The following is a 20,829-nucleotide window of genomic DNA, read 5'->3' as shown; positions in this document are numbered from 1 at the left end:
TAACGACCCTCTCCCAGTTGGCTTGTTAGCTCAATTGGTAGAGCGCTGCACTGGTATCGCAGAGGTCAGTGGTTCGAGTCCCGTAGAGACCTGATTTTTTTCAGGTCTGATTTTCGCTATTGCATAAATAGCAATATCTACTGCGAGGATCGTGCATCATACGTATCTAATACTGCAGTTGAAAATAGATGAACTTCATATATTCATTGTATCTCATTTATCACTTTCACGGGTTTATTACGAATCAACTTAAAAGCCTGCTCCCAGTTGGCTTGTTAGCTCAATTGGTAGAGCGCTGCACTGGTATCGCAGAGGTCAGTGGTTCGAGTCCCGTTCAGGCCTAAATTTTTTAAAGGTCTGATTTTCGCTATTGCATAAATACCGCTATCTACTTCGAGGATCGTGCATCATACGTAACATTTGTTTTCTTTTTTTTTACCATGGCATGACATGCATCAGTGCAAAGGCATAAGTAAGTGATTATTCCAGAGCGTATGAGTAGGGTAGCGTATGGGTAGCGTAGCGTACGGGTAGCGTAGCGTATGGGTAGCGTACCGTATGGGTAGCGTACCGTATGGGTAGCGTACCGTATGGGTAGCGTACCGTATGGGTAGCGAGCGTATGGGTAGCGTACCGTATGGGTAGCGTTGATCCTGGATGTGATGGCGAGGGGAAAAAACTGCGAACAGGTTTTAAATCTTTAGATTTAAATGCTTCAATTGACTGAGTTGGGTCTGACTGAGTCGATTGACTGATTTGTTTGGCTCTCAGTCGTGACTCACAGACCAAGTGTTGTCAAAAATATTTTGATCAACCGGACTGGGATATAAAATAGGCGGCACATGGGGTCATCGATGACATGCTCCTAAGTTGCAAATTGGGCTACACACATTCAGAATAAATGGCACGTTTGTAAGGGTAGACGTTGAATCGCACCAATTTTTCGGCTTCCACGGACAACACTGGGAACCGTGAGATCTTGTTCGGCTCCACCAAACTCCGTCAATAAGTACGTGGTATTAGCGGAACCCAAAAGGTATAATTTTGGTCTGGAATTTGCGTTTAAAACGCACGCATTTGAAATTTTTATGGACTTCGGTCTCTTTAAAAGTTTGAGGTTACTGCTACATTGAGTAGAAATTTATGATATATTTGTACCAAAACTTTTTTATCTCAAAATTATGATATTCGGACGCATTTCAACTGTGGGTCTGTTTGAATAAAGCTTAAAGCTTTTCAGATGAATTAAGTGCAATTATTAGGCTGTTTGAAGGAAGTTGGGGATTATGTCTTAGAAAGAAGGGCGGTTCCGCGGCCACGAGCTCCACCCTCCCGTCCCTACTACCCATGCCTCGGTCTCAGCAACGAAATTGTCTCAGCAACGAAATTGTCTCAGCCCTTGGCTTAAGAGCCGCCAAAGAGGACCGACAACATTTTACAACAGGTACGAGATTATCTGCACTAGTGAAGTGACTAGAAATTGTTGGTCTCATCGGGATACAGCATCCCTCGTGACATTTTTCCGACCTCGACCTCTTTACTTCAAGGTCTGACGTAGTCATGTTATGATGGTGAGGTATGGACTTCAATTACACTCGTTAGCTCACTCAGGAGATGGGTTCCTGGCCCATTCCATTCCTATCTGCCATGCTGGGTTAGGCGTATTTTCTTCGGCCTCCTCCTACCAGGTTAGCTTCTGTCCCAGAGTCATGCTTTTGTTTATATCTGTTTGCCGCTATTATTTCGGTGCCTCTTGGGGAAGACAACGCGTAGAACAGTATACGGTATATTCATACAGATAGAACAGTCTATTGTATATTCAGACGGCTGCCAAAAAGTTCTCTGTAGCTCACGTACTTTTAGAGGCGGCTGCGTAAGTATTGAGTAGTGTCGAATCCACATGAGAAACTCAATTTTCTTTGTTTCACGTTCGTTGCAAATAACTGAATAGTGATCGCAGCCTTTCAAGTTTTGATTTGGACAAAAAAAGACGAATTTTGACACTTGCTCTTTCCTTCAAAGGTAACGCGCGAATAATAAAACGTCAAAGAGGTCCTTTGAGAATTAGTTCGTGCGGTTAAAATTTCACGCGCAACAGCGCGCAGTACATTTAAAAGTCAACTACGAGGGTGTAATCAAATATTTCACTCCGTTGAACCGCAAGAAGTTTCAGTGAAAGTTTTTCAGGTAAGATCTGAAGGCTCCTGGTAAATGTGCGCTCTGTTTAGCAAAGTCGAGTGACAGCTAGAAGCTCATATGCGTTTAGGCAGTAAATTTTTAGAAAGCTCCCGAGCGCGGAATCTAATAGCACGGTTACCTTGGCGAGAATGCATGCGTACGTTCGTCGAATGTTGTGGCTCGTTATTTCTAAAGCGACCATTGTTTCCTACGGTTTGAAATCCAGCTGTATTTTTTCAAAGAACTTTCCAAGTAGACCTTTTTCAGAGCAAAACGAGGGGTTGACGACGAAAGGCTCTGAAAAAGAATTAAGGCTCTAGTTGTCCGCTCGTTAGGATCTCTCTCTGTGGCAATTTACTCAACTCACTTGGAAAAGTAAATTATAATAGTTATTGAGCATAAGTATTGCGCCACTATAACTGGAGGCTGTACTATGCTTTCAAAAACAATCTTGGAATGTCACAATTGTTTTGCCATTGCATTGCTATTCTCAATCACCAATCCCCATCTTATTTTTTTTTAGTAGATACAGAATGATTTAAAGCGTTGTTTGTTCATTGGCAAGTTCTTGTGCATGTTGCTGGTATCCACCAATGCTTGGTGGCCATTTTATAGTTCGTCTACTGAAGAGACCGAAGCAGAGCAAGGGCGTTATTTGAAGAACAGTTCAGTTCCTTTTGAAATGACGGCAGTCGAAGAAAAAGTTTTGGCCAAGGCCAAGAAGTATATGGAAAATCTTGCACCATTGGACACCTGTCATCAGATTGTAAGTATGAAATCATCAAAGTATACAAACAGTTTTTAACTTCACAAATCTTGTTTTAGGAATAGCAGTAAATATTATATTTTCCAATTACATGCAATTACACTGGTAAATGCAAATTATTTCCTGTTCTGTCACGCGTAACTCGTTGCGTTACACATTTCACGTATTGTTTTGTTAAGAATTGTGGGATAGCAGGAGGCATGCTGTCCAAATAGAAAACTGTAATTTGTAGGTGCTCCAGTGAAGACGCTTTCTCGTTTCACCTTATACGTTTATTTTTAATAAACCCGGTTACACTGCCGAAGAAGAGTTCTGACCTCGTCTATTTTTCGGGTAATGGATCAGAGCTTGGCAGATCGGAACATTTCCGCTCTATAGATGTTTTTGTATTACGGGGCATGCTTAGCACGCGAATATAAATACACGTGGGGTTTTCAACGCACGACTACATGCTCGTGACATTCGATTTGGATCCCTTGCAACTTGTTCTTAAAGTTACAAATGAGTGCAACGAGGTTCATTGCTCCAAGGACAGCATACTATGAGAATGATTTTAAACGCAACCCTGAACCTTGAGCTAACTAACCCTTAAACTCCGAGGACCAGGACAAAAATTGTTCTGTCAGTATCAATCCTATATCAAGCAGACCAGGAAGCCGTTACCGGGCAGACAAGCTAGTGATGGGAATAAAGTGTATCTTAGGGGATCATTAGATAATCCAATACCAAATATTTCAGACTTAAATTCTAAGAATTCTATGGCACGCAGTTAAGAGAATTACTATTGAGATCTGGGAGTGAAAGGGGGTGAGAGGGCAACAGGACTCGGTAATCGTTTCGATATTTTCCGCCAGTGTTAATTAAGCTCCAAATTGAGCCTAAATAATCAAACTGTCATACACTTAGTCATGTCAAATATCCTTGCGATCATTTTTGATCCTAGGTCATTGACCAAATCAAGCAATCCTGTAGCGATACCAACGAAGTTAAACTGGCAAAGCTGGGCGTGACTCTCTTAAACTGTCAATCAAAATGCGAAGGAAGGAAAACCAACGAATGCACAGACGACATGGTAAATGTTTAGTTTCGTTTATCCATCGATCGCTTCTGAGTAGCAACGTCAGTTTGCACAATCGTTACGTCCAAAAAGATGAGCAAACAAAAGTGAGGGTCACAAATCTTTTCTTTTGCAATTTCGGGTTAGGAATTGCGTGATTGCACAGCTGATATGGATGCCAATACTTGGCACAGTTATCGCATCATAAGCAACAGGGCGCGGTCGATCTGCTATGCCAACCGGCAGCAGCAGTTCAGATTGAAGACAGAATTTATTGTCAATCAGCTGGCCAGTCAAGCAGAAAATCAAATGGAGCTTATGAACGGTTTACAAGTAAGTTTCAATCACCGTTATTCTCTCCTCAGACAAGATATGCGTCAATTTGTGTAGGAACTTCAAGACATCCCAAAATGACGATAGATCTCTGTAAAAGGTGGAAGCATCTCATTCAAAACACGTTTAAATTGGGAGAAAGTAACTTAAGAGATTTTGTACTATATCAAGGTTGTGATAGGAAATGTTTCTCAGCAGATGTTCTAACAGTCATTTGAATATTTCATTAATATTTTTATCAATAAATAAAAACATTATATAACCTGTCACTGACAGGCTTTGCTCGGAGGGGCTGAGAAAGAAATGGGTTCGAGTGAGGTGGACGGCGCAAGGGGGACGGGAGGAGCGACGGGGCTTTCTTTTTAGCCCCCCTCTGTCTCTTATCTCTTTTCCTCCTGCTTTCCTCCTCGCCCAACTCCCGACCAGAACGCCCGTTGATACGCGCAACCTCCATTTTTGTTCAATTGAAAAGGAAGGTCAAAGGACTCTGACAGAAGTAGCAGATGATACAGTGATTAGAGTGACCACTGTCAGGAACGTCTTGTGAAACAGCAAGAGCAACTGCATTCCAACCATGACGATGTACAGCGGTCGATCGCGTTCTCATTAAGAGGAAATGTCAGGGCGCCTATAGACAGTGGTTGGAAACAGCTCAGATATGGCAAAAGCGCTCAAAGAAAAGTTTGGTCAGTTTAGAGTTTTTTATCAATGAAAAAGATCTTCCTTCAACCCTACTTGATTATCGTCTCCCTCTTTTTACTACCCGAGATTAATCACCTTTGAGCTACAATCTTCAAATCACACTGAGGATCAATTTTCTACCTTGTCCTGGTAACGTATTCTCACGTAGCAATGTTTTCTCTATTGGGGTCGATCGATCCAAATCAAGTCGTCGTTGAAATAGATAAAAATGCATACACATTTATTAGTCTCGGGCAGCTTTTTTCTCAGGTGGGAAATTGGATGCAAATAAAATATTGAGGTTAAGTTTAAATTAGAGTATAAAGAGTTAGAGATGCTTTTGATTGCACAATAACATAAAAGTATCTTCCGTTCTTAATCAACAGAGAATGCTACAATAGAAATTCAGAAGCAAGATTTGGACCATGAAAAGAGCCACCGCAAAATTTTAAAGGACTTAAACAAGATTCGCGGTAAGGCAGAAAAAGTGTGGTTAAGATAGGTAACTAAGACTCTGGCTATATGGAGAAAATTAATGACCACATGAATTAGGTATCTCGAAAGAGAATACTAACAGTTTATATTGTCTTGTGAATGATCAACCCTTTACACTTCTACATTGGTATTCATACTCTCCATACTGTTCTATACGTTTCTTGTAGTGCTGGCAAGGAGAATTTGTTTGACAATCAGGAGTTTCTTGAGGTGGTGATTGTTTCCTTTATTCTTGTCACCTTAAAGTGTAACTCGGAGAAATTAGATGCCGGTCACCCTAAGGAGTTAAGGGGTTAATTTTTGATTATGAGCTCAGCCGACAAGCACCGAATAAAATTTGATTGGCGCAGCTGAACAGAGCTGTATTCCACCGATTGTAATGTAATATAACCTAGGGGATAGTCATCACAACGGCTAATCGTAATAAAGGAAACTATCGGGTGCTAAAGCGCGTGAAAGCGTGACAGAGCTCTCTGGATTGTTGTTAGTTTTACATCTGATTGGCTAAAGAGGTGGCACGAACTTTCTGCGCCAATCACTGAGCACTGGTCCTTCTTCCTCCGCTGGTTCACGACATTTTGAATCAAATCAGATGCCAATCGTTATTGTTTTACCTTTTGAGAAAGTTTCTTTGAATTCGGTTGTAGACCACAGCACACTTCGAATGAAATCGTACCACAGTGAGACCACTCAACATTACAATGAGATCATGGAAAATCTGAAAACTATCAGCGATACGATTGGATACTTGATAGAGGTAAGAAAAACCTGGTTTGACTTTTTGCAAGTGTGTGGGTAAATTAGAACTGCACGTGATCGCTTGTCTTTTAATTGAGTCTTTTGTGCTTATAACCCCCTACATATAAAGCTATATTGTTAAAAGATCGGCTTTTAATATCAAATTTAGGATGTTACTTTTATATTTCCAAATTAGTTTTTTTAATAGAACTTCAACGATTTGCGTGAAATGATTGCTTCTTGAAAAGTTTCTGAAGCAACTATTATCGTGTAATTTATTTTAATTGGTAACCAATCAGATGGAAGATAAGATCGACAACAGACTCGGTTGGCTGACGTGACATCTGGGAGGGACAGGAGATAAACTAGCGTTAGTCACCACCTGCTTCATGCATGCTGGGTATTTCCTCCTAGCAACTCTGTGTATCTTCTTCCTGAATGCCCCTCTGTTCACTTGGCTTTTTGTCCTGGTTTTGTACCGATCAATGCATGGATGGAGATCAATTTTGACTCCAGTTTTACGTACAGTACACTTTCTTGTATCATCGCTGAGGCTCTGCTAGGTATGTAATGGTATTTACATTTTCATTTACGTGCTAATCGTATCACTGCCACAACAAAACGAAACAAAGCAAGCCTCGCTTTGATCATAGTTAGTAGAGGGGACTGATCCCCTCTACTAACTATGCTTTGATCAAAATCCTCAAGATAACTCGCAAATGTGAAATGCGTATGTTTCCTTCAAATTGTCTCCATTTAAGATGAAACGCGATTAGTTGACTGATGTGGTATTTTGCACACTTGTCAAAGGCTTATAATAGTTCCCATGATCCTAAATTGGGCGAGCTCTCTTTGTCGACAAGAAACTCCAAATGATACAGAGAACATGCTGGATACAGTAGGTAGGTTTTGTTTTTTTTTTTCGGAATTATATGTATCTACATACGTATCTACATAAATATACGCATGCTTTCGTTCCGGTTTTTAGGCTTCAATTTTTTTCTTAAACATCTTAAATTGTTCTCATACTTCGAGGCTAAAGCTCGTATCACTGTGAAACGTTTTCGAACGCCCCCAATCTCTGATGGAGTTGCCTTCTTCATTCTGAATTAAACGCTTTACACAAGGAAGAATAGAATTGAACAGAAAAGCGCTTGATCCTAACGTTCTCGAACACGGCGAGGCAACGCAGGTGAGTCGACCAAGTAGGTCAATCCTGTCGAAGGTAATCCTGGACTTCATTGGTTTGGTCCACTTCGCTTTGTCACTGGTCCAAAAAACTTGCTACTTTCTCTCAACCAATCAGATGCAAAACTAGAACCGATCACGACTTGGTCGCCCGCGTTTCCTGCGCGTTATTTTCGGTTCTCATTGGCTCTAAGGGTATTTTCTTTCTTCTGATTGGTCGATGTGATAACTTTGGCTTTGTTTTACGGCACTTAAACACGATGGCGAGCTATAAAAGGAGAGGTGCCATGTCATGAAGTGCCTATAAAAGGAGAATCCATGCCATGAGGTTTTCGGCTATCGCCAAAAAGGTGAGAAAATATGTAGATATTTCTCGTCTTTATGTGCTGGATGTTACCATAGTTAGTAGACATATATCATTCATTGGCAAATTTAGTGCAGAAAGTTAATAATTAAAAGCCAAATCTTTCAGTAGACAGTTATTGATGTCTAATTCTCTCCTTGTTTATTGTCAGGTGACCACCAGAGTGTCCAAACCGGTGGATTAACCTCCCCCAGCAAAGAGGGCCGGTGCCTTGGCAGCTACACCACGCTCCAAACCAGCTAGGCCCGAAAACTTTTGATTAGGCTCGCTGTATAAACTACGAGTTAGACTTATTACAAATACGCTCTACTTACATCAGCCGACCTCTCACACGACATGATAAATTGATGCTCAACATGATAAATTTTTCCATTATGTTAATAAGGGAAAAATGTGGAGTCTACTTACTGGGAACTGGAATCCATCGTTTATCTATGAAATAACAAGCACTGTTAACAATAGACACTGAACACTAAAAAATCGAAATTTTTATTCTTTGGTAGCCATGGCAGATTGGAAACCTGCCAAGGTATCAAGCTTGAAATAGATAACAAAGAACTTGAAAATACGAATTCAATCAAATTTGTCGGTTTAGTCATCCACAAGAACATGACATGGCACGAGCACATCGAATCATTAATCACCAAAATAAAACAAAAAATCGGTTTACTACAGCGAGTCAAGCGTCAGTTACCATTAGGAATGCGAATTACATTGTACAATTCCTTAATAAGTCTACTTTTTGACTATGCAGACATCACTTGGGGAGACAAGAATAACGCCACTATCATGGAAGACTTGCAAATACTACAAACTAAAGCTGCAAAAGTTATCCTTTGTTTGCCCTATCGCGCCTCATCCCCCGACGCTCTAAATTCTCTAAACTGGTGAACACTGCTCCAATGGCGTCTTGTCCACAGATACATTGCCACCTTTAAGTACATTCACGGTCTTATTGATTAGAGTTTTAATATTTTAAGAAATTCTGACCTCCCTAGATATAATACAAGAAGAAAGGATTTACCGTAAAAGCCAGAGGATAAAACGCACTTTTTTTCCCCAAAATCATCGCTAGAAATTGGGGTTGCGGGTTATCTACGGCAACATTTGAGAAAGGTGTCGTGAATGTCCACTTTCGAGTCCAATCTAATGCCTGGTTACTGAGCTTGGAATATTTTGCCCACGTTTTTGTATTAATGGAGAAATCTATGGAAAAACTGCGTTGAATGAAGAACTTCCTGTCAACAAAGACCAGAAAAGACCAATCATATGTCAAAGTAGGTAGAAACGATGTTCATTACGTTAAAGTGCTAACGTTGTGGGTAACACTTTGTATTATTTTCCGTTGCATGGTGAATAACGAGTTTATGTTCGATGAACAGTGGATGAAGGAGACTTCTTAAGACTCGACTTTGGATTTCTTTTGATTTCTATCTAAAAACTTTCCCAAAATTCGAGCTGCTAAATTCGGTATGCAGCTTATCCGCCAGCTTTTAAGGTATCTAACAGCGTGCGTAAAGCGCGTTACTCGAGGAAGCAAATTATTACCTCAAAAGCAACAACTAGAGAAGCGTTTTAAGTCAGTGTCGTTTAAAATTTCTTGATTTTTCACATATTATAGATCAAATTGTTCCATACGCTCGAGACTTTCTACCTTTCAGGTTTTTTTTCAAAAGTTTTTTCAAGTGTTTCTTCAAAAACCCTTGCTTCAAGTTACCTCAAAATATACTGTGAACCGATGACATGCAGTCTGTGTACAGCCGCTCCCCTACCTTCCAAAAGAGAATCGGGTAGAGCCCCCTTCTTTTGAACAGTAAGGGGGAGGCAGCTTCGCACAGACTAATTAAGTAACGCGTGTCAAAAGTGCCAGCACAGGCATAAATGGAGTAAGTTTGGCCCAGAATCTCTCCTAAACAAGCACGGAGACCTATCTTTTCGATTGAATTTTTCGAAACAGATATTGATAGGAAACATTTAAAGAAAATTTAAAAACTTATTCCATAACTTCTTTCTGAGGAATCAACTTGACAATTCTTCCCTACAGCTTTTTTAAGGCTCGTTTGTTAGTTGGGCAATTCTCTTATTTTTTCGTAGGCGAAGTCGCCCGAACACAAGACAATCGGCGAGAAACAAGCGGACGACATCCGCGACAAAGTCGACGACTTTACCCGCAAAAAAGTCGTCAGCGGTAAGGTTATCTGATTCTATTACCTGATTAACACGCGTCAGTTTGATCTATGAAGAAATAGTCAATGGATATTGGAGTTGTGAGTTCTGAGTTGCTTTAGCCTGCGTAGTGGCCCTTGAGGGAGGGGGGAAGGGAGTGGGGAGCCGAGCGGATAGAGGCTTGGGGAAGGGGTAGGAGGGCGAGTGGAGCGAGGCTTGCGAAGAGGATAAAAGGGGCCTTCAAGCGACCACGTGGATTCTTCGAAATATCCGATCTCTCATAGATAAAGAATTCTCATTGGTCGAGATCAAATAACTGTCACTCAGCCGTTAAAGTGATAAGAAACAGGCATCCTACAACAACGCGGAATCGATAAGCCGCAACCCCAATTTCTAGCGACGATTTTGGGAAAAAAAAGTGCGGTTTATCCTCGGGCTTTTACGATAAATCCTTTTTTCCCTTCGATTAATTTTTTTGAAGTTCTCCAATTTACAGGGATAATTTGTGCACCAAAATTACGCAATGATAAAAAAAGGTCACCGTGCTCGTTCAAGAGCTTAAGGCTATTCAACCTCTTTACCCGGTCTATTAAATGAAAAACAATACCATGTTCTTAGAACACGCGAGAGCTCATTCGCCTGACTACGTGATTTTTATGCGCAGTACAGGTTTCGCAGTGCAATACTGAGGAATACCTCAGGCAGCATGAATTGGCTTAACCACAAGACATTACTCGGTTAGTCCACCATTTTTTCCGGCGGACCCTAGCGAGGCAGCAGCCTATTCTTTACAATAACGAGAAAAAGCCAAAATTTGTCGGATTTAGGATCTTAGGTCTTAGCTTAATAGCTTCTGGAAGTATTCATTAAGATCATGAACAGTTTGCTGATGACTCGAGGAAGACAAGAGATTTTCATGTGTTTGGCTGCCCTATTGTGCGAGCAAATTTTTCTGAATATTCGCGGATGGAGTTACTTCATGGAGATCAAGCAAAAATGCTTCCAATCGCAGTAATCGTTCTTTTCTTGACTCAAGAAAAAAATTTGGGGCTCTGTTGTTGTTTCAAAAAGCCCTTTAAAACAAAACTAGTTGGAAAAATCGTAATTCTCTTTTAAAAAGCCACATCAACCCTTACTATACCGTTTCAGTTTGAAATCGTATTATCAGTATTTCCTTCAAGCTCTGATGCCAGCACCCACTTTCACCTTGAAACTACTAGTCTATGTCATCTAAATTAGTGAAACTTTCATAGTGGTCTCTCATCCGAGTGCATCTGAGCGTTTTAAATATATTGAAGACTTAAATTGTCATGGCAGTCCTCTGGATACCTGTGGTTTATTCCGGATGGTTATTTTAGTGGCTTCTCGCAATTTTCTCGAGAGTTCTTTTTGTAACAGGAACCTTCGATGGTATCTCGCGTTCCTTCACATGAAGACCTAAATCCACGGAGCAGACGAGAAACTTTAACCAGCCGAATGACAAATAGGATAGTCCCAGCATTAAGAGTCAAACTATAATAGCCAATTTAGGGATGTTTTGCTTCATTAAAGCGTTGACAAGCTTCGCACGAAATGCCGAGGTCACAGGAAGCAAACGACCAGTTAGAACTTGAACTATTGACGAGCCTGCTTGACTTCGCCATTTGCAAGCGATTTTAACCTTCTACTCTCATACATTAGTTCTGACCAGGACACATTTTGATGACTTTCCTTTGCGATGTGATTAATTTCGTTGCTTTTGAAAGAGGTGCAATTTCCCTATCAGGAAGTTCTTGAGGCTAGATAAAGCCAGGTGACAATACGTTACAAAAGACTCTGTTTTATTCTGTGTGCTACTTTCTTTGTTTTTAAGTGACCCTTCTCTACTGGAGAAGATAGCCTAGTTATATATTCCTCCGGAGCTTCGACGGGTATCCTCTATTCCTTTGTTTAAGCGTATTTTAAAACTGTATGTGTTTAGTAATCGTGGAGCGCTGGGATTTTTTCTTAGGATGCAGCACGCTACTCTTTTTGCAACTCCTTTCTTTACGCTTGGTAAAAAAGGGTTGACGGACCAGCACGACTCTTGCCAGGCTACGAGTGTAAAATGAACGACTTTCTCCGCACTTGCCCATATGTGTAAACAAAAACAAAGGCGTGGTTGACTAAGATCCTTTGAGACGGTGGCTAACAACAAATCAAACGAAGTGACTACTTTGGGATTTTCCAAGTTCGTACGGTAGCGACTGAACTGTTTCATTCCTAAGGAGACTTTTTATCCCAAGCTGTGAAAGCTAGTCAGTGAGTAGGAGTGTGCTCTTACGTTTTCCTTGAAGAGCCCGGAGTAAAGACCTCGTCACTGTACTCGGCTTTTTGTACTTTCGTCCATTCCATTTTGAGCTGAAACAGAGCCAGGAACGTACGGGGTTACATAATAGAGTTTACTACATCGCACGCAGTGACCGTGAGCAAGAAGGAGCGAATCCTGTGTTGTGATTGGCTAGCCAAGCGGGTAAGATGGGCCGGGATTGCCAGCATTGATCCCGCGTATGAAAAAAAAAAATTAATAATAATTTGAGAAATACTCTATAGCTAAGCAATATCTTTAATGAGAAACAACCTTTATTGAGTCTAACATGAATGTGTATAAAAAAATAAAAAATCTTGTTAGTTACAATTCTCCTTTTGAGGAAAAATATCACAAACCTAAACTACATATGCAGTAAATGGTTTGAACCCGGGGTAACATGTGAAGGTGTAGTCTGATCGTCCAGGTGAGTGTAGTCCTGAGAAGGACTGTTGTCGGTGGCAGTGACTGACGTTTCGACAAACTGTGCGGAAGTCATCATCAGAGTCAAGTGAATGATTGTTGTCAGTAGAATGTTCTTATTCCAGTTCGTGTGAAATAATCGGTTGGTTTTGCCGTGATGTCATTGGCTGTAAGACTCAAGTGACGTAAGTCGGTCGTGATTGGTCTGTTTCGATCTGTCGGTAAAGTTAGGTTCTTCTTTTTCGGTCGTTTGTGATGTTTATGTCGTGAATGAGTCGTTTGTATGGTGCGGGTAGTTGTTGACATCTGTTTAGGGGAGTCTGTTCTAAGTTAGTAAACCAGCTTTCCAGAGTCAGTCGTTGAAAATAGTCAGTGCTGTAGGTTAGGCATTGCAAAGATTCCCAGTCAATGTTGTGGTTGGTAAGTCGATGGTGTTCAGCAATGTGATTGCTGACATCACCTTTCCTCGTCGCCCGTCTGTGTTCAGTCAGTCTTGTTGTGAGGTTTCTGCCAGTCTCACCGATGTAGGAGGCTTGGCAGTCGGAACAATTGATCTTATAAATCGTTCCCTGTCTGTTCCTCGGTTCGTCTTTGTCTTTAACGTTGGTTAGTAACCGACGTAGTGTGTTGATGGGTTTGTGGGCGACGCGGATATTGAAGGGTAGTAAGATGCGCGAGATGTTTTCAGACATGCCTTTTATGTACGGTAGGGTTGCTGTCGTCGTAGGGGTTGCGGTGTTGTTTGTTTCGGTGGTAGTAGTGGGTCGGTGAGTGTTTCATTGGATGAAGTCGTTGTTGTAGTTGTTCTTCGTAAAAACACGGTGAAGGTATTTGTTCTCATCGGATAAGCTGTCTGTCGAGTCACATACTAGTTGTGCACGTCGTGTTAGAGTTCTATGTGGCTATGAATAATAAAATTATAATGTGCTGTTTAGGAAGTCTATATCTTTAAGTCTCTTGACAAAGGAAATGCAAAGTCTTCAAAAGTTCAACGCAAAAGAATAGTAAAAAAATTTACTATAAAATCTACTATAATTTACTATAATAATAATAATAATAATAATAATAATAGTGATAATATAATAATATTCATTTGAATATATCAACAAAGCTGAAATAGTAAATTGGCCACCGTTACGATTATAAAAGCTGGCGTTTCGAGCGTTAGCCCTTTGTCGGAGCGAATAGAGGAATTGTGGGTTGTGTGTGCTTTCAAAGGCAGAAAGTTGAGCTACGTGATTGGTGAGAACATGGCAAGGAGAAAAATATGAATAAATTAGTGGAATGAAAGGTGTTCTTTGATGCCTGTGGGATTTAGACTGCCGGTTCGAAAGATGAGCTTTTGTTCAAGGGTTTTGCGGCTTTCAGTGCAACCTAAGTGTAAGGAAAGACCGCAGGTTACCCTAGGTTACTTAGAATGACCAACCATGCATTTCTAAATGCGCTCATGCACGATGCAAAACAAAGAATGAAGAATTCTCATTGGTCGAGATCAAATAACTGTCACTCAGCCGTTAAAGTGATAAAAAAAAGGCATCCTAGAACAACGCGGAATCGATCTGATAAACGATCAGCGCCAAGCTTGGAACAGCTCTACCCCAAAAAGAAGGATCTTGTAGCTATTTTTCCGACTGGATTTGGAAAAAGTTTAACTTTCCAAGCTCTACTGTTGCTTACACGCTTCGATGCCAACGAGGATGAACGGCCTGTTGTGTTGGTTATAACTCCACTTACAAGCATCATACAGGATCAAATATTCCAACTTGAATCTCTTGGTTTAACTGGTTGTAATCTAACCGAAGTTCTCGATAATTGCGATTCATTATCACAAGTTGATCTGGTATACGCTTCGGCCGAGAGTGCAATCGATAAACGTTTTACAAACTTCCTTGAAGATATTTAACATTTGTTTAAGCGTATTTTAAAACTGTACGTGTTTAGTAATAGTGGAGCACATGGGATGTTTTCTTAGGATGCAGCACGCTACTCTTTTTGCAACTCCTTTCTTTACGCTTGGTAAAAAAGGGTTGACGGACCAGCACGACTCTTGCCAGGCTACGAGTGTAATATGAACGACTTTCTCCGCACTTGCCCGTATGTGTAAACAAAAACAAAGGCGTGGTTGACTAAGATCCTTTGAGACGGTGGCTAACAACAAATCAAACGAAGTGACTACTTTGGGATTTTCCAAGTTCGTACGGTAACGACTGAACTGTTTCATTCCTAAGGAGACTTTTTATCCCAAGCTGCGAAAGCTGGTCAGTGAGTAGGAGTGTGCTCTTACGTTCTCCTTGAAGAGCCCGGAGTAAAGACCTCGTCACTGTCCTCGGTTTTTTGTACTTTTGTCCATTCGATTTTGAGCTGAAACAGAGCAAGGAACGTACGGGGTTACATAATGGAGTTTATTACATCGGACGCAGCGACCGTGGGCAAGAAGGAGCGAATCCTGTGTTGTGATTGGCTAGTCGAGCGGGTAAGATGGGCCGGGATTGCCAGCATTGATCCCGCGTATGAAAAAAAAATTAATAATAATAATTATCATTTGAGAATTACTCTATAGCTAAGCTTTATCTTTAATGAGAAAAGACCTTTATTGAATCTAACATGTGTATAAAAAAATAAAAAAAATCTTGCTAGTTACAATTCTCCTTTTAAGGAAAAATATCACTAACCTAAACTACATAGTTATATGGCTATGAATAATAAAATTATAATGTGCTGTTTGGGAAGTCCATATCTTTGTCTCTTGACAAAGTAAAAGCAAAGTCTTCAAAAGTTCAGCGAAAAAGAATAGTAAAAAAACTTACTATAAGACTTACTATAATTTACTATTACAATAATAATAATAATATAATAATAATAATCATTTGAATATATCGACAAAGCTGACATGGTAAATTGGCCACCGTTACGGTTAAAAACGTTGGCGTTTCGAGCGTTAGCCCTTCGTCGGAGCGAATAGAGGAATTGTGGGTTGTGTGTGCTTTCAAAGGCAGAAAGTGGAGCTACGTGATTGGTGGGAAGGAAAAAAACATGAATAAATTAGTGGAATGAAAAGCATTCGTTGATACCTGTGGGATTTAGACTGCCGGTTTGAAATATGAGCTTTTGTTCAAGGGTTTTGCGGCTTTCCGTGCAACCTAAGTGTAACGAGAGACCGCAGATTGCCCTAGGTTGCTTGTTCACGTGCACCTCCGCCAATGTAATCTATTGCATAACTCACTCTTATTGCAAACAGATTTACATCGGCGAAACAGGCAGAGGACTAGGTGACCGATTCCGAGAAAACCTTCGCGACGTGGAGAGGAACCACAAGGACACATCGAAACCAGTCGCTTGACATTTTAATTTACCCAATCATTCCTCGACCTTCCATGAAATTTTTGGTTGGTATTTTTGTCAAATGTCGGAATCAGGGAGTTGTTATGATTAACTTTTCGTCAACATTAAACCAGGAATGAACTGGCTCGTCAAGATCTACCTGAGCCAATGGTATGTCACTGCTGTTCCCCTTGAAGGATTTCTTTGCTGATCTTGAAGAAGCCATTGTCGGATTCGCCTTGTCTGCTACATCAGGGTCCTAAAGAAACAAACAAATAAACAGTTTTAAGGTCTTACTACCAGCTCCTCAGGCCGAAATTGTGAAACAGTTTTCGCAATAAAAACTGCAAAATGATATCGAGCTGATATAATGTCCCTTTTCCTTCATACAAGTTAAAAGAAGGAAAAGTAACAAATGAGCGTTAGAATAAAAAAAGAAGACTTAATTTAATTTCCAACACCCACAGCACTACTAGCACTGACGAGTGTGAACAGAGTCAACAGGGATACCAAATGAAACCAATAAACTTTATTCTCACCGAAGAAGAGGGATCTGCTTTTGAAGAGTCGCTTCTTTCAGCAGCGAGTACTCTTTCCACGTTTTCTTTCTCCTGCGTAATCTTCTCTATACTCCTATCGTTGTCGTCAAGTTGTCTCTGGTAATCCCGTTTCATTTTCCACAATTCCTCTTCCATCTCTCTTCTCAAATTCTCCTTACACTGCTCGCGGATGGTGGACAGTTTGATCTCATACTCTGCCTTTTTGGCGTTAGCCACCTCTAATGTTTGACGTATGGTTTTCATGATGTTTTCTCTTGAATCGTTAATTTTGCTGATTTCTTTATCCTCCTTTACCAGCTTTTCTTCCAGAGTAGAATGCTCTTTCTTCAATACGGCGATTTCCTTCTCCTTGTTCTGCATCCGCTCGAGGGCGCTTGGCTCATTGACTTCGTTGTTGTTGGACATATTTTTCATGGCATCACTAGCAGCCATCGCTTGGTTCTTCAAGCTGGCAATTTCCTTTTTCTTTGTGTCCAGCGCCTTGGTTGCTAAGGCGCACTTTTCTAGCCAAGTTTGCAGTTCTGTGGAAAGAGTTTCCAATTCACCTTGACGTTCGTCAAATGCCTGTCCTTGTTCAGCTAATATTATATCTTGCTCTTCTAAAACTTTTTTCAGGTGGGCAATCACATCTTTGTCCTTTCTTGCATCTGCGGAAAACAAGAACATGATTCCAAAGCACATTTGAGAAGTGCATTACGTTCAACACATGATGTCACTCTTTTTTTCTCGTGTATGAAAAACCTTTACAGTCCAACTGCACTATAAAAATCATGTCATCAAGTCTTAATTTGACCTCCCATACTCTTACTCTTTCGATACAAACAGACTTTACACCTTCTGTGATCGCTTAAGGTAGTTTTTACTGTATGCAGACAGTACAACTCGACATAACTTTTGCGTCAGGCATACCCTAGCCGTCACAAAACCTTGCTCAGCAATCACTCAACATCCTCCACATAAAGTAATATTATTGAGAAAATGAAACTGTTTCAGCAGCTACCTGATGAGACTAGACGCAGGTTTCCCTCCATAGAACTCTTTTTGTCATTCAGTGTTTTCACTTTGTCCGCGAGTATCCTGATCTATTCTCTGGATTTTTCATTTTTAACTGATGCTTTCCTAATGTTTTTTTCCAGTTCGTCGATTGATTTGTTCCTGTCTTCGATGGTCTTTTGCATGGACATCATTTCCTTCCACACCTATCGATCAAAAAGGAAAAGCATGGAAAAGCAAACAAAAAAACAAATTAAATAGAATTACGTGCGGCGTATATCTGCTATCAAGAAGCCGACTAAGTCAACAACAAGTTAATGAAAACAACACTACATTAATTAAGTCTCTCTAAGGCAAAGGGAAAAACTGAGCAGTATCTTTGCCGCGTTCACGGAGTAGTTAAGCTGAAAGTAAGCCAATTCTTCAGCAGTAATTCAAAATGTGCTTGGACTTAACCAAATTGCCAAGTGATCAAAAACAATCGATCTTCGGTATGGGAACCTACAGTGAACCAAACTAGAGGATTTTTTAACAGCCAGAATCTGTGTACATCAAAAAATTCGAAAGGATCTGAAGAAGACCGATCGATCAGAAAAAAGCCGTACCTTGTCCAATTCTTGGAACTTTTGTTGATCTAGAGTCTTTATATTCCTCCTCAGCTCGTTGATTTTTTTCACCCCCTCTTCAATTTCCTTGTTTCTTTTTTTTCAGTCTTGTGTTTGCCTCATTCGTTTCCTTTTCCAACTTTGATTCGGCTTCCTAAAAATAAAAAAAAATATTACAGCAACATTTACGTTAAATACTGATGAAACAAGTCTGACGATCAGAGACATTGTCAATGAAAGTCTAATGAAACCAAATCACGTATCTTTAAATTGTCTCTATAAAAAAAAAAAAATAACCATGAGATTCAAAGTGCTGTCTTCATTTGATATCCCGAAAACAGGCCCTACATCACTGGTGCCTAGGCACGAACCTATTTTTTCCGTGGGAAAGAATGAGGCCTGAGCAACGCGAGTCGGGGAGGAGTCGGCAAGGGTTGTAGCATTGACGTTAGAGACCTTGAGATTTGAGGACGTTGCCTTTCTTGGAGGCAACCGGAAGTTTGTTTTCACCTAAAAATGACACTGCGCATGTCTGTGTGTGAATGGGACACGGCGTTACACATGTGGTGAGTGTGCCATTTTTTTAATTTCGCGTCGTGCACAAAACTTGAGTATGTTTTTGTTTTTGGAGCTCAAATTATTCATTTCTTTCGCGGTTTGCGCTGTTCTTTTGTGTAAAATTTCGGATTGTTCGCAGAGATCGCAAAAAAGGTGGAGGTGGTCTTATTGCCTACATAAGAGCTGATTTGTCAGTGTACAGGAGAGCGAAGCTAGAGCCTGAAGGAGTGGAATCAATCTGCTTGGATGTCAAGGACAATAACAACAGTCGTTTCCTTGTTTGTGCCTGCTATAGATCACCAGGCAAATGCAATGAGCTGGTATTTATGACCTCACTATCCTCCGCTGCAGAAACAATGTATAATAACAGCTCTTCGGTGATTTTAATCAAGATATGTATGTCAGTATTGCTGAAGGTCGGACTGCAAACAGAAACCTGGTCGACTTTTGTGATCGATTTTGCCTTGCTAATAAAATTACGAAACTGACACGCGTTACTGACAAAACAAAGAGCCTTCTCGATGTTATTCTTACAAGTAACAATGAGCGCTTTGTAGCTTCAGGAAATTTGCACCTTGGTTTGAGCGACCACGACTTGGTGTTTGTTGTACGCAAAAACAAAGTTCCAAGTCCAAAACCACGCTTTCTTGAATACCGCAGCATGAAGCATTTTGATCACGAGAAGTTCTTGGCGGACCTAGGTGAAATCCCTTGGGGGACGGCTTATTGTTTCTTGGATGTGAATGATGTATGGAGTCATTTGAGCAAACAGTTTAAAGACGTTCTTGATAGGCACGCACCTATTAAGACAACATGGGTGCGCGGTAATCAGCTTCCTTGGATAACACCTCAAATCCAACGTGAAATTGCTCTGCGAAACAGCCTTTTCAAAAGGTACAGAAAAAACCCAAAGGACAATACATGGAATGCTTATAAGCAAAAGCGCAATAAAGTAACTTCACTTAAGCGTAAGGGAATAAGTAAATTTTGTTACAACACGGCATCAGGAGCGAAACATTCTGGTGAATTTTGGAAGAAAATGAAGCCTCTTCTTCCTTATTCTGGTATAAATAAACTAAGTAACATAACTCTTGTTGAGAACGGTGTGGTCATGACGGAACCCAGGCAGGTGGTGGAAATATTTAATAGCTATTTCGCCAATATAGTTTCAACAAATCACCGTGAAAATGACTTCAACGATCATCCAATTGTAAATCTGCTGACACAAATCGCTGCTCCCATCCTAACGGAGGAGATAACACAGCTGATCAACCATCTGATTATGAACCAACCATGGCCAACTGAATGGAAGAGTGGGAACTTGACACCGGTATTTAAAAAAGATAAGGATACACGCAAAGAAAATTATCGTCCGGTTTCCATCCTTACCGCCATTTCTAAAGTGTACGAGAAGGTTATGTTTGACCAGCTGTACAGCACTTTCCATGAACATCTTTCTCCGAATCTATCTGGGCTCTTGAAGAAACACTCTTGTTGCACCGCACTCTTGAAGATGACTGAGGACTGGAGGCGAAGTCTTACCAAAAGGGAGGCAGTTATAGCCATGGCAGTGGACCTGTCCAAAGCATTTGATCCTATTAACCATAACCTCCTGTTGGCTAAATCAAAAGCGTATGGCTCCTCTCTGTCTGCATTAAACTTGATTTCTTCCTATTTGTTGGGGTGAAGACAGCGAGTTAAGTTGTCCGGTGTTTGCTCCAGCTACTCAGAAGTAATGGTGGGTGTCCCTTAAGGGTCCCTCCTTGGACCGCTGCTGTTTAACATTTATATAAATGACTTGAACTACGCCATACCGGATGTATCTCTGAGGTTATACGCCGACGACATAACTATGTATGCCTCAGACGTCTCGCCCATGGTTCTCGAATTTGTAGTGAATAATGGTCTTGAGTGGTTATCATCGTGCTTTGGAGAGAATCATCTGGTGATGAACAACGCAAAGACACAAGCAGTACCAATTGGTCCCTGTAAGTACAGTTATGACCTGGCAATACACAGCTCTGTCATTGAGACACTGCCATCTATCGAAATACTTGGCGTTGACCTTGATAGCATG

The 20,829-nt window shown here is 40.7% G+C and overlaps 1 protein-coding gene and 1 pseudogene across 1 annotated transcript; both read left to right on the top strand.

Moving 5' to 3' along the window:
* The first annotated feature begins 2,732 nt into the window (after positions 1 to 2,732).
* On the top strand, positions 2,733 to 10,002 carry LOC148726001 (protein brambleberry-like; annotated as a pseudogene).
* Positions 10,003 to 19,146: 9,144 nt separating this feature from the next.
* LOC148726000 (uncharacterized) lies at positions 19,147 to 20,439 on the top strand. Its single transcript, XM_088731572.1, has one exon. The coding sequence runs from the start codon at positions 19,147 to 19,149 to the stop codon at positions 20,437 to 20,439; it is 1,293 nt and encodes a 430-aa protein (XP_088587698.1).
* The last annotated feature ends 390 nt before the right edge of the window (positions 20,440 to 20,829 follow it).

The sequence above is a fragment of the Stylophora pistillata genome, chromosome 8 (genome assembly GCF_964205215.1).
Source record: "Stylophora pistillata chromosome 8, jaStyPist1.2, whole genome shotgun sequence".
NCBI lineage: Eukaryota > Metazoa > Cnidaria > Anthozoa > Scleractinia > Pocilloporidae > Stylophora > Stylophora pistillata.
Note: the sequence above shows the minus strand (reverse complement) of the source record. Positions and strands in the feature narration are given on the sequence as shown.